Genomic DNA, 14,324 nt, shown 5'->3' with positions numbered 1-14,324 from the left:
CCCTCACCTCCAGCCAAGAAACCAAAAACACCTTCCACATCGGACAGAGGTTCACCTGCACATCCGCCAACGTGGTCGACTGCATCTCCCGATGTGGCCTCCACTACATTGGTGAGACCAAGCGGAGGCTTAGAGACCACTTTGTAGAGCACCTACACTCTGTTCGCGACAAATGACAACACCTTCCAGTCGTGAACCATTTCAACTCCCCCTCCCATTCCCTGGGCAACATGTCCATCCTGGGCCTCCTCCAGTGTTACAATGATGCCACCCTGAAACTGGAGGAACAGCACCTCATATTCCGCCTTGGGAGCGTACAACCAGTGGACTCGATGTGGACTTTATCAGTTTCAAAATCTCCCCACTCCCCGGCCTCATCCAATGACCAACCCTCCCTCTCATCTCCGCCTCCTTGACCTGACACAACCTGTCTATCTTCTCTCCCACCTATCCGCTCCTCCCACCTCACTGACCAATCCTCATCACTGCCTACCTGCACTCACCTATCACCATTCCACCTACCTTCCCTGGCCCACCAGTCCTCTCTTTATTTATTTCAGAGTTCCCTTCCCTCTCTCCCATTTCTGAAGAAGGGTCCCGACCCGAAACATCAACTTTCCTGCTCCTCTGATGCTGCCTGGCCCTCTGTGCTCCTCCAGCTTCACACTGTGCTATATCTTATACATGCAAAACCAATGTAGTTTACAAAATACCATGCAACGACTGCCACAAACATTACATCGGACAGACAGAAAGTAAACTAGTCATCAGAATACACAAACATCTGCTAGCAGCAAAATGACAGGACAAACTTTCTTTAATATCAGTACACTCAGACAATGAAGACCATCAGTTTAACTGGGACAACGTAACCATAGTAACCCAAGCCAAACATAGATACGCATGGGAATTCTTAGAGGCATGGTTCTCAACCCATAATGCAATCAACAAACATATAGAAATGGACACCATATAAAACCCATACAGAACAAAACCAGAAATGACACTACTGACCATTAACAGTGTAGATTAGGTGGATTATAGGGGGATGGGTCTGGGTGGGATGCTCTGAGGTTCGGTGTGGACTTGTTGGGCTGAAGGGCCTGTTTCCACACTGTAGGGATTCTATGATTCTATAAACAGAGCAGACAGTATAAGTTCCAACATCGCTTCATCGGAGGCCTCACTGATGATGTTAGCTAGCATGGTGACAAAACATCTGAATGAAAACAAACCAGCTCATTGAGCAAGTCACCAACCTCACTCTAGCAAAGTGTTTTGAGGGGTTTTGTAAAAGGTGATGAATATTGTTCATTTTGTTTTTACCTTGAGACATAATTTTTTACAAAAGTCTAAATAAAACAACTTGCCATTCAATTAGGTCAACATAGACTGGGCTGGGAATTTCTCCATTGTCACTGACCAAGTTGCTGTGAGATCCATTGCAGGCTAGACTGAGTTAAAAAAAAATTTTACAAATGGGCATAATGTCCTATGATTGTCATATGATCCATTGCCAGGTGCGTTACTGCAATTCACTTGATGAAGAAGAAAAGAAAGAACTGCGTCTTTTCAGTACTCAAAGAAAAAGAGAAAGTTTGGGAAGAGGCACTATTAGACCTTTTCCTATAACCATGACTGGTGCAATTTGTGAGCAGGTAAACACTGACATTTTATAAAACTCTTGCTTAGAAAACTCTAAAATTCAAATAGTAGTCGATAAAGTTTATAATATTGCTGTTTTTGAAAAGTATGATGACAGGAGACTTACGTGGAACATAAAGGTCATTGTGGACCCATTACCAGAGGAACTGATTCTGTGCTATGTGGTTCATGTATATGCCAGAAAAAATGACAACTTTTAACCTTTTAATAACTTTTGGCAACATTGTAACATTTTGGTCCTTTCTTCTTGTCAACCTTAAAACTATTGACTGTTAACTAGGGTGCATCTGCACTAACACTGAAAATCAATCAGCAACCATTTCCATGCCTTCTGTCTCAGTAGTACTTCCTTGCAACAAAGGTGGGAAAGTCAGCAGCATGGTGAATTGACAATGTATGCCACTGGACTTTGAGAAGTACTGTACTGCACAAAACGTTGTAATTTTAGTAGTATATGAGATATCACATGAGGAGTACATTACGTTGGAACCCATTTTGTGAAAGAAAAGCAGCTGAAATGATAAGCAAACTGTGTCTTGATGGTTGCTACACAGCGAGAAAAAATGGAAAAATTAATTTGCTCTTGATATCTAAGTAACGGTTAGCATCTAAAAGAAAATTTTCATAAGTATTACAAACACATTTCAGTTTCTTGGCTTTTGCTGGTTTCTTGAGAAGCAAAGATGTTTGAAATAAAGACTTATTGCAAATTTACCCAGCTTTTTGGACCCCCTTTCTCTCTAGCTTACTTAAAGTTTTTTTTTAATGTTGGATTTTCAAATCTACATCAGGCAGGCTTTTGGCAGGGAGAAAATAAAATGTGCTGGAATATAGGAATGTAAGAACAGAACAGCCTATTCAACCTGTCAAGCTTCCTCAGCCATTCAGTTAGATCATGGCTGATCTTCTATCTCAACACCATTTTCCTCACTGCCTCCATATCCCTTAATGTCATTAGTCTCCAGAAATGTGTCTTGAACTTGTTCAGTGATTGAGCTTCCACAGCCCTCTGAGCCGGAGAATGCTGAAGATACACCAATATCTGAGTTATGTACTTCCTTCTCACCTCTGTCTTAAATGGATTATGTCCCTTGATTTTAGACCAACCATCCAGAGAAAATGACCTATCTACCAAAGTGCATAACTTCACATATTCACCTCATATTCCATCTATCATGTTCTTGCCCATTCATTTAGCCTGTTCAACTTCCGTTTAAACCTTCTTTGTCACAACTTACATTCCCATTTAGTTTTGTTTTATTGACTAATTTGGAAATATCAAAATGATTTATGTCAATTGTGAATAGCCGCAGCTATAACACTGATTCTTGTGGTATCCCTTACAAACAATCTGGCATCCTGACAATGACCCATTTATTCTTACTCTCTGCTATCCGCCTGTTAAATAATTCTCAACATGTTACTCCCTGGTCTGCCTTTTCTATGCCATCTAATTTTTTTTACTAATATCCAGTGTGGGACCTTATCGAAACCCTCTGAAATTCCAAATAGACTAAATCCACTCATTCTTCTTATCTATAAGTAACATAATCAAAAACTCCACAATTGGTTTGCCAAACGTGATCTCCATTTCATAAATCTGTATTGACTCTGCCCAATTTTATCATCATTTTTTAAGTGTTCAGTTATCACATGCTTTATAGAAAAAATGCTAATGTATTCCCTACTACTGACATCAAACTAACAGATCTGTAGTTCTCCAATCTCCTTTTGCCACTTCATTAAATACCAGGGTAACATTTGTTAGTTTCCAAGCTGCATGAACTGTTTCAGAATGTGTAGAATTTTGGAAGACAAACACCAATGAATGAATCCACTGTCTCTCAGCCACCTCCTTCACCACTCTCGCACTCTAGGATGCTGCTGTTCTGGTCCAGGGCATTTATCAACTTCTATCCAGTTGACTTTGCAAGTCCCATCACTTTACTGATACTAAATTCTTTTAGATCCTCACTTTCACAGTCTCTAAATTTTGGACTTTCCTCCATGAATGCAGGCAAAAGCATTTGTTTAGTTTCTCTGCTGTCTTCCTAATACTTTATATTCTTAACATCATGTTTCTTGCTAGTGTGTACTCTTATTCTCTTCTTCCTTTTTTTATCAATTTCTTGGTCTGCTTTTGCTGTGTTTTAAATTGCTGCCAGTCCTTAGTTTATCACTTTTTCTGGCATGCTTATGAGCCATTCCCTTTGATCTAATGCAAACTTTAGCTTCTTTTGTTAACCACGTTTGATTTACTTTTCTCTTTGGGTGTTTGTGTCTTAGAAGAATGTATATCTGTTGCAGATAGTGAGGCACTTCCTTCTGTACCAGCCATTACCTGTCAACTGTCAAATATTTTAAAGTATTTTCCCAATCCACTGTAGCCAGCTTTCCCCTCATGTCTTCATAGTTTTACCTGTTCAGATTTAAAATGTTTCAGAATTAGCTTAATTATATTCACATTGAATGAGAATTTCTATTTTACTATGATCACTGATTCCAAAAGATTCCTTTACAACAATGTTATGAATCAGAATCATAGAATTAGCTCTTCTTTATGAAATAAAAGTATATCTAAAATAGTCCAATTCCTAATTGGTTCTTGAATGTACTGCTCCAGTACTGATTTGAATTATCCAGTCTATATGTAAATTAATATCTATTTTCATGATTTATTCCATGCCCAATATTCCCACTATTACTTAGTGGCCAGTAAACAACTCCCACTATTGCGGTTAAATGACTCCAACCAAACTGATTATACATTTTGGTCCTCAGATCTTAGATCTCCTCTCACTAATGTGCTAATTTCTGGGTAGTAGCTCACAGTTTTCCCACGCACCCCTAAGCCAGTCACCATAAAATGGGGTAAGGGCACAGGGTCACCCATCATGAGGTCTTTTGAGGCCCTAAAGTGTTGAATTAAGGGCCATTTAAGGACTTTAAAAAGAACTACAATGCCCGACCAAGACCTGTCGCCGTGATGTACTGGGATTTCAAATTAGTAATAAAACCGGCTTTAAAGGTTCAAAGCTAGAATTCCTGGAATTCACAGTCAAGTTCATGTTGAAACCTAGTTGCTATGTTTATCTAAATAGCAAAATAAATTTACAGAATTTTTCCTCATTGCTAAGTAGGTCGAGTGGATTTCATGATAGATCATCTTGTACATATTATACAAGAGACATGTGGCTTCAAGAGCTAAATATTATTATCTCTTTTTTTTGGTATTCTTTGTAATTATCATTCTGTTGAATGCACCAACATAGGTGGGTTCCTCTTGTGAATGTCCACAGACGAATTATTACCATCTTGGCCCAACAACTAAGAATAAGAGTAGCAAAATTGTAATACTCCATGCTGATCTAAAAGGCAGACTTCATCAAATTACCTAAATCATTTGAAAGAAGTTTTCTTCTTCCAATCTACTTAATTCTTGTGAATATTTCATGGTTTTTGCTATAATTTTTTAACCTAAGAGAGGGGTTTACATATGACATTAGTCATGATCAAATTGCCTACCTTATAGACCATCACCCTTGTGGGATGATGGGTAATTTTATTTATATGTAGAGATTCAATTTCTTTTAATAATTGGGGAAACCTTACCTATGGACAGTACGTAATTGCCACATACATGAAAAGAAGAAAGATCTGTCTGCCCTCCTATGATCTTTCAACCCTTTTGAGATCTATTAGCCATATAATGGTATTACAGACATTGATCCCAACAATACAGGAAGCCTGTGACAAAATTATAATACATTTGCTCAGCTCCCTGTAGGTGTCTTTGGGCTAGAGGTAGCTCGGTTGTCAGTTATTGTTCATGTGTCTTGGAGCAATGTCTGGAAATTGATGTTTTATTATACAGTATTTATTTCAGATTTAGCTTAGAAGATTAATGAGCAAGCATGGAGACAGTAACAAGATAAAGGATGAAATTAAACCTTGAAAATATGCTTGTGTGATGGGCTCAGTGAGGATATTTCCAAAGAAATTGCTATGAATTGTCTGGGATTCTAAAAATATTATGGAGATAATGAGCTCTGCTGACTGTCTTCTCTATTTCTCTGGCATAAAAGTAAGGCTGCACTTGCTGACACCAAAGAGCATGCATACGAGCAGCGATATCTCTAAAGAATATAGTTTAACAAAGAGTGACAAATACCAAATAATGGTATAATTTTAATGAAAGAGTATTTGTGCGAGAAAAATAATGTTAAACAAAGTAGAATTTTTCTTCTATGTTTTTAAATATCGTCTCAATATTGTGCGCATGCAGAGCAGGCAATCATCATCAGAGTGTTGGTGTTTGCAAGGAGATCATAAAAATAATTTGGTTAGCAGTGTATTTACAAAATGACCATAAGCAAGACTGTCAGTACAAAAACACAAGGTTTATTATTAAAAATAATTATTCAAATTATACTTAAATATATTTAAACACTTAAAGCTGTTAACTTTCAAAAGAAAGATGCATCTAACTAAATTGTATTTTTCAGTTAAAATGAGTAGCACTTCATAAGGCTGGCCACTGAGGTACCAGTATTTTTTTTAATTGTTTATTATCTGAGATGTATTACCTACTTCTCTTAATGTTGAATATACTACAATTTTATTTTAATTTTAAACCAGTGTGGAGGACAAATCAATGGTGGAGACATCGCTGTATTTGCTTCACGAGCAGGCCATGGAGTTTGCTGGCATCCTCGATGCTTTGTCTGCGCCACATGCAATGAACTATTGGTGGATCTGATTTATTTTTACCAAAATGGGAAGATATACTGTGGGAGACACCACGCTGAATGTTTGAAACCTAGATGTGCAGCATGCGATGAAGTAAGTTCACAAAAACAGGTCTAATCTTTAGATTTCAATAAAAGTGAATGTTAGATTAAAGTAGTCCACTTTAGGCTAAAATATGACAGCATGAAGACTATGAAAATGACATATTTAGCATTTAATGTAATTAACAGTTACAATAAAGAATATAATGCTTTTCTCAACTTGTAAGCTTCTGCATGTTATATAGAATTAAACTTTCAACACTTGTTCAACTGAACTGTTTACTTTCCTCAAAGGATTTAGGCAGTCAGAGTTAGCTATAAACATGTTTTGCATAAATAAAACAGATTCAAGTCATAATTCATAACTGCAGGGCAGCATTCTCTAAAATTTCAGTGTTGCATTCAGTTCAAGGTTATGGACATCTTCAGTGACTACTTGCATTTAACTTTTGTTATGACCTCAAAAATATGCCAAAGTGATTCACAGAAGTGCCATCAAAAATTGGATGCTGAGACAAAGAGATGTTAGGAATGGTGTTCAAAAAGAATGGCCAGTAGAGGTAGATTTTAAGAGGGGTATTAAATGAGAAATAGGAGGCAGCCAGATAGAGAGTTTAGAAAAGAAATTTTAGAGTGTTCAATTGTAATCCCACTTAGTTTAATGGGTGAGCTGAGTTGAGCAACAATCTGAAACATACCATGTTGTGTAACAAATGGCATACAACAAATAAAAACCAGGGGGACCTTTGTGTAGCTGCAATCATGTGGCATTTGTTTTGCAATAACTTACTCATTAACACAGTTTGGGATCTGCCAAAGACAATCAGCTTCTAACTTCATTACAGTCTTAAACCAGAAATGGACAAAAGAGCTGAACTCTGGAGGTAAGGTGAGAGTGACCTAAAGGTAGCAGTTGACCTAGTATTATATCAGAGACCCTCAGAAAAGCTGAAGTTAATAGAAATTGGGTTGGGGGTGAGGGAGTTATGCATTGGTTAAACTCATACCAAATTCAAAGGAAGATAATTGTTGGTATTGGTCAATCATCCTAGCCGCGAGATATCACTGCAGGAGTTTCTCAGCCTGCTAACCAAGCCTCAACCATCTTCAGCTGCTCATCAATAAACTTCCCACTATCATAAGGTCAGAAATGGGATGTTCACTGATGTTTGCACAATATTTAGCATCATTCACGACTCCTCAATTATTGAAGGAGTCATGTCCGTATTCAGCAGCACCTGACAGCAATCAGACTTGGGCTGAGAAGTGGTAAGTAACATTTGCATCACAGAAGTGAGAATCCAATTATCTTTCCTTGACATTTAATAGCATTGCCATCACTGAATCCCTCACTTTGGTTACATCCTAGATATTACCATTGACCAAAAACTGAACTGGAGCAGTAAAATAAATATGGCTATAAAATAAATGTGGCTATAAGAGCTAATCAAATGCTAGCAATTCTATGGCAAATAACTCACCTTTAACTGTCTGAAGTCTGTCAACCATCTTCTACAAGATACAAATTCTCTTACGTGCCTGAATGGTACAGCTCCAACAATATTCAAGAAGTTTGACAGCATCCAGGATGAAGCAGCCCACTTGATTGGTAGCTCATTCATCACCTTCAATATTCACTCCCTCCACCACTGATCCGTTGTGCCAACATGTGTACTAAGGAGCCTTGATAAGTTGCTGCAGTGCACTCTGCTATCACCAAAGCTCGTTTGACAGCATTTTCCAAATCTGTGATCTCTGCCACAAACTTAGACAAAGAAAGCTAATGTGTGGAAGTGCCATCGCCTGCAAGTTCCCTTCCAAACATCACCATGACATTAACATATTGCCTTTCCACCTCTGTCGCTCTGTCAAAATCCTGGGTATCTGTTGGATCTATGCATCCCAACCCATGCATGTACAAAACAGTTCAAGAAGCCTACTCACCTCTCAGGGTTAGCTCAAGAAGGGAAATAAATAGTGGTCAGCGTGACCCACATTCTTTGAACAGATACAAAATAGTTATTGAAGTGATAAGGACAAAGGAGGAGGTTGCACAAGAGCAAAAGCAAAATTTCTGGAAAAGCTCAGCAGGTCTGGCAGCATCTGTGAAGTAAAAACAGAAGATCTTCTGAGGAAGGGTCACCAGACCCGAAATGTTAACTCTGATCTTTTTCTTCACAGATGCCAGACCTGCTGAGCTTTTCCAGCAACTTTGTTTTTGTTCCTGATTTACAGCATCTGCAGTTCTTTCGGTTTTTATTATGTTGCACAACAGCCTGCCGTTCAAGGGTCTTAGGAAAATTGACCTCAAACCTAAAGCTGGATTCAAACTCGTTTCCCCATTTCTTTCATCCTGAGAGTACCCAACATTAGGACAGTTCCTTCCTCTTCCTGGGTAAATATCTTAAAGTTGGAAATGAACATCAGTTTTGGTATGGGCACAAGAATGGTGAAAAATCAACAGGAAAAAAAAGTGGACAGTGTGTTTGATAGGCCCCCAATCCACTCCCTTTGTTCTGTCCTCTCATCAAAATTGTATTTTACGCAGAGGCAAGTGTTCCCTGCCAGGTATGATGAACTATCTTCAACTACAAATAGAGTTAAAGAAGTTAGAATTTTACTGGTTAACATTAGCTGCAGCAATAACAGGTGTCATGTTGAAATATACGTAAGGATTCACCCCCAGTTGCTTGGAAGCTGATTTTTGGCTGAATGCATGTAAATGTGAGAGTGCAGAAATATTTTCAGGCATAAGGTGAAAATATAAAAGGCACTTTGCTGCAAACTAAACATTTGTAGTAAGGTGTGAAATTACTCTAAGACATTGTGAGAGGGAACTAATGGTAAAAGATTTACATGTTTCATACACTCCTTTAATAGAAGGTCGGGGGGTAACATTACCTTAACAGATCTGACCTTGACAGTGAGAACGTTCTTCATCTGTTTGCCTACTTTAGCAAAAAAATCTCTGCAACTGCATCAGAAATCAGGCTGTTGTACAACCTAAATAAAAAGCGTAATACTACTGGAAATCTGAAGTAAAATGATAAAATGTTGTAGAAATTCAGCAGGTCTGGCAACATCTGTGGAGAAAGAAACAGAGTTAACATTTCACGTCTGACATGACTCTTCTTGAGAATGTCAAGTGAAGACATTCCTCCTCACCTCAGTTTTCAATCTGTCGTCAAAAACTGATCCTAGGGATTAACCAGGTGAACATCTGTTGCACTCTCCCTGTGGCAAATATATTCTTCCTTAGATAAAAATAATTTAGATGAGGTCTCACCAAGGTTGTACGTAACTGCAGCAAAACATCTTTACTCCTATAGTTCAATTCCCTTACTATGAAAGCCAAAATACCATTTGAAAGTGCCGGAGAAACTCACCAGGTCTGTCAGCTTCTGGAGACACAGAAACACTGTTGACGTTTCTTGACCAATATGACTGTTCTTGTATATTCCAATTTTCGGTCCTATGTGAATGTCAATTACATAAAATTAAAGCTTAACAAATTTTGTTCTTATCTCCAACTGTTGATCCAGTCCAGGTTTTGGAGCTGGTACTCATCATTCTCTGCATATTTTTCTTCTCACAGATCATCTTTGCAGATGAGTGCACAGAAGCTGAAAGTAGGCACTGGCATATGAAGCATTTCTGCTGCTTTGAATGTGAAACTGTTCTAGGAGGCCAAAGATACATTATGAAAGAAGGTCGACCCTATTGTTGTAACTGCTTTGAGTCTCTTTATGCTGAATATTGTGATACATGTGGTGAACATATAGGTAAGTCTAATATACTTGACAAAAGAACAAATACTGTTAGGCTTTACGTTCTCACTAGACCTATAAAGCATATTAAATTTAGAACTTTACAGATAGGAAATGATGATTTTGGCCATCGTGTTAATGTTGACGTTTTGGTCAAGTGTGTAAAACCTACATGCACTTGCCTCACAGACTTGCAGTTTTTTTAGTTTCAAGTATTCATCCAATTTTCCCTTACAAGAAGACATCAGCATTCTTGTGAGAAAAAAAAATCTATGCCACAACAAACTTTTACAATTAACTTGCTCCTGGTTCACTCTTGAGTCTCCTCTAAGATTGATGTTAAATTGTTAATTCCACTTCACCAATTCTCTAGTCATAGAAAATATCTTTCCCTTTTCACTTGTCATTTATATAAATGATTTGGATGTGAATATAGGAGGGAGGGTTAGGAAGTATGTAGCTGATACCAAAATTAGTGGTGTAATGGACAGTGAAGAAGGCTACCTCAGAGTACAATGGGACCTCGATCAGAGTGGCAAATGGGCCGAGGATTTGCAGATGGATTTGCAGATTAGATCAATGAGAGATGCTGCATTTTGGTAGGGCAAGTCAGGGCAGGACTTATACACTTAAAATGATGAGGGTCATGGATAGGGTGAATAATCGAGGTCTTTTCTCCAGGGCAGGGAAGTCCAAAACTAGAGAGCATAGATTTAATTTGAGAGGGGAAAGATTTAAAAGGTACCTAAGGGGCAACTTTTTCACGCAGAGGGTGGTGTATATATGGAATCAGCTGCCAGAAGAGGTGGTGGAGGCTGGCACGATTACAACATTTAAAAGGTATCTGGATGAGTATATGAATAGGAAGGGTTTAGAGGGATATGTGCCAAATGCTGACAAATGAAACTAGATTCACTTCGAATGTCTAGTCGGCACAGACGAGTTGGACCGAAGGTCTGTTTCTGTGCTGTGCATCACTGTGACTCTATGACTCCATCAAATTCTACATCATTTTTTGAAAATTAAATTTCATCTTGACTTTCTGTCCTCCAGTGAAAATAATCCTTGTTATCATTCCAGTGAATCTTTGCTAAATGGTTCCCATGGTATCCAAATCTTTTGTATAATATCAAAAAAATCATGTGCAGTATTCTAACTGCACATAGCCAATGTTTGCCAGACGTAATCAATTTTGCCTTAATCTTAAAAAGCAGAAATTTCCACTGCCCTATCAGGCTTGTGCTCACTGACCTGCATCGCTCCCATTAGCTCCCATTCAAATGACGTCTTGATTTTAAAATTCTTACCCTTCTTTTCTCTCTAAGGCCTCAACCTTCCTTATATTTGTAATCGCCTCTAGTCCCACAACCCTCTGAGTTATCTGTGCTACTATTTATTTCTGGCCTTTATTGCAACCCTAATTTTAGTTGAACCACCATTGATGGTAATGACATCTATTGCCCAGGCTCTGGAATTCCGTCTCTACATTTCTCCACCTCCCTAACTTGCAATTCTCCCTTAAGATATTCCTTAAAATCGACCTCTCTGACCAAACTTTAGGTCATCTGACCTTACATTTTCCTCAGGGTTGTACTTTGTTTTATACTGTTCCTGCATTCATGATGTTTAATTTTATTGTCGTTATAATTGTCCATTTTTCTCTAATTCCCACTTTTGTTATTTGCTTCACTTCCTTTCTTATATTGGTTCTAATACACTGAGAGAATTCAAAACTGCTTACTTCAATACATTGTAAAGCCATTTGCTTCTGAGAAGTTTATTTTTAACACTGTCTGGGTGGAGGCAGCATTACAGAGGCCTAGTGCCATCTTGCTGACGTGTGCTGTATCACCTGTTGCGTTGGTGCAGATCAGTTTCTCATGAAGAACACCCATACAAACAGTCTAGCATGCACTGCGAGCCTGTGAAGGAGTGCTATCTTGATATCACAAGGTGCAGAAAACTGATGCGATGCAAGGATATATCACCTTGACCTCATAGGTCCTGGTTGTGAATTTGTATGTCACTCTGCAATGAACAAACAGTAATCTGTAGTGATTGTAATAAGGTCAGCCAGGTGGATATCATAGATTATGAGTTCCATGATTGAGGCTGTTAATCTGCCAGATTTAAACAGGAATGTCAAAGGTTCTGTTCACTCAGAGCTGGTTCTGAGGGAGCTGGATCAGTGTCAAGGACTCGCCACGTGTAAGTAACGAGTGACTTGGTGATGGGATATTGGTCTCTGTGGAGTTATTTTAGTGGCGTCAAGAGAAAAGCATGCTCCTGAATAAATTCACTCACAACAATCATCTTTGAATTAGGGTAAGTATTTATGGCATAATGCCGTTACTTGGGAAGTTTAGCTTGTTCAATTCTGCCGTTGAAGACTGACCTCTGTATGTGGAAAGAATGCATTGCTTTTTCTGGGCAGAAAAAAAGCAATGGGCAATTCTTCTGACAGCTTATGGACCCACAGCTTTTTCGGTTTTTAGGAGCCTAACTTTCCCTGAGGCACCAGATACTAAAACCTTTCAAGAGTTGATGGATTTAGTTAAAGAATGTCACAACCCCAAGCTTCCTCTAATTCTGAGACACTACTTTTTTACTCAGCAATTTGAGAACCAGGGAAATCCGTATTGGGATTTTTGACTAGGTTCAGGTAACTGGCATGTAATTGTGATTTAATCCTTATTGAGATGCTGAGAGACCATTTGGTATGTGGGATTAATGATGTAACCATGCAAAAGCACCTACTAGCTGAAGCCCAATTAGACTTCAAACAGGCACTACAACTGGCTTTAATATTGTAAAATGTGGCAAGTGGAGTATATGAGTTGCAGGGTATTCCATTGGTAGTAGATACCCTCACCAGTCCAACTGAGATAGCCTCACTCAAGACATACCCTGAACAGAGGGACTCTAGGTCAGCCCACAGCAAAACCCCAAAACAAAGCCAAACCTCACCCAAATGGTTAAAATTTTCTTCAAGATCTGGGCCAGCAAGCCATTATAGTTGCTGTCAGTATGTGGACTGGAGACAGCATAAGAGTCCCACTAGGCCTAAATTGAGTAAGAGAACTCTTAGGCCTGTCTACAGGACAGTGCAATCTCTGGAAAGTCCACCTGCATCTGGTTTAGAACAAGTAAATCGGTTATGATTTGGATGATGCTAAGCAATCAAATAAACATCTGGTTAAATGGTCCACAGGTTCTAATGGAGGTCAATACCAGCGCAGCTGCATCAGTGATTACAGAACGAGTCTTTAACAAAATTAGTTGTGGACTCCAATCCTTAGGTTTGTGTAAGACTTTGAGTAGACTGAGAACCTATATCAGGGAACGTCAATAGATTAAGGGTACAACTTCGGTTCCAGTCTCTTATGAGAAGCAGCTGGTTCAGTTACCACTGATTGTAGTAAAAGGCTCGTGCCCAAGCTTGATGGGGTGAAATTGGTTGAGAAAGATTCACCTACTTTGGCTCAACATTTTTCGATTAGAAAATGGCTGCCTGAATGAAGTCCTCATTAAATAACCAGAAGATTTCCAGGAAGGTCGAGGGACTACCAAAGGACCCAAGGCCACCTTGCCTGTTGACCAGGAAGCAAATCCACAATTCTGCAAGGCCTGTCCAGTGCCATTTGCCTTACACCAAAAGTAGAGGCAGAAGTCAGAAGGCTGGAAAGCAAACCAGTCCAGTTTGTGGAAGGGGCAGCACCAGTCTACCGATTGTGAAGTCCGCCAGTTCGGTTCACCTTTGTGGGGATGTTAAACATGGAGCGATTAGTACGTTTGTGCATGATACAAGATTAGGAGGTATTATTGATAGCGAGGAAGGTTATCAAAAATTACAGAGAGATCTTAATCAGATGGGGAAGTGGGCTGAGGATTGGCAAATTCAGTTCAATACAGATAAGTATGAGGAGTTGCACTTTGGAAAGTCAAACAAAGGTAGGATTTCTACAGTAAATGTTAAGGTCCTGAGGAGTGTTGTAGAACAGGGAGATCTCGGAGTACAAGTTTCACAGGGTTGTGAAGAAGGGATTTATTATGCTGGCCTTCATCAGTCGAGACATTGAGTATAGGAGTTGGGACGTTATGT

At 38.9% G+C, this 14,324-nt stretch overlaps 1 protein-coding gene across 13 annotated transcripts in view; it reads left to right on the top strand.

Annotated features, from left to right (window-relative positions):
- prickle2b (prickle homolog 2b) overlaps positions 1–14,324 on the top strand; it is a 273,140-nt gene that overhangs the window by 242,186 nt on the left and 16,630 nt on the right. For all 13 annotated transcript variants that reach the window (XM_048606542.1, XM_048606543.1, XM_048606541.1 and 10 more), the window contains 3 exons: positions 1,521–1,658; positions 6,304–6,507; positions 10,051–10,237. In XM_048606542.1, the coding sequence (XP_048462499.1) occupies positions 1,521–1,658; positions 6,304–6,507; positions 10,051–10,237 (529 nt within the window). The remainder of the gene's footprint in view (positions 1–1,520; positions 1,659–6,303; positions 6,508–10,050; positions 10,238–14,324) is intronic.

This window comes from Rhincodon typus, chromosome 16 (assembly GCF_021869965.1).
Source record: "Rhincodon typus isolate 14 chromosome 16, sRhiTyp1.1, whole genome shotgun sequence".
In the NCBI taxonomy this organism is placed as follows: Eukaryota; Metazoa; Chordata; class Chondrichthyes; order Orectolobiformes; family Rhincodontidae; genus Rhincodon; species Rhincodon typus.
The sequence above is the reverse complement of the archived record's forward strand: the minus strand, read 5'-3'. Positions and strand labels throughout refer to the sequence as shown.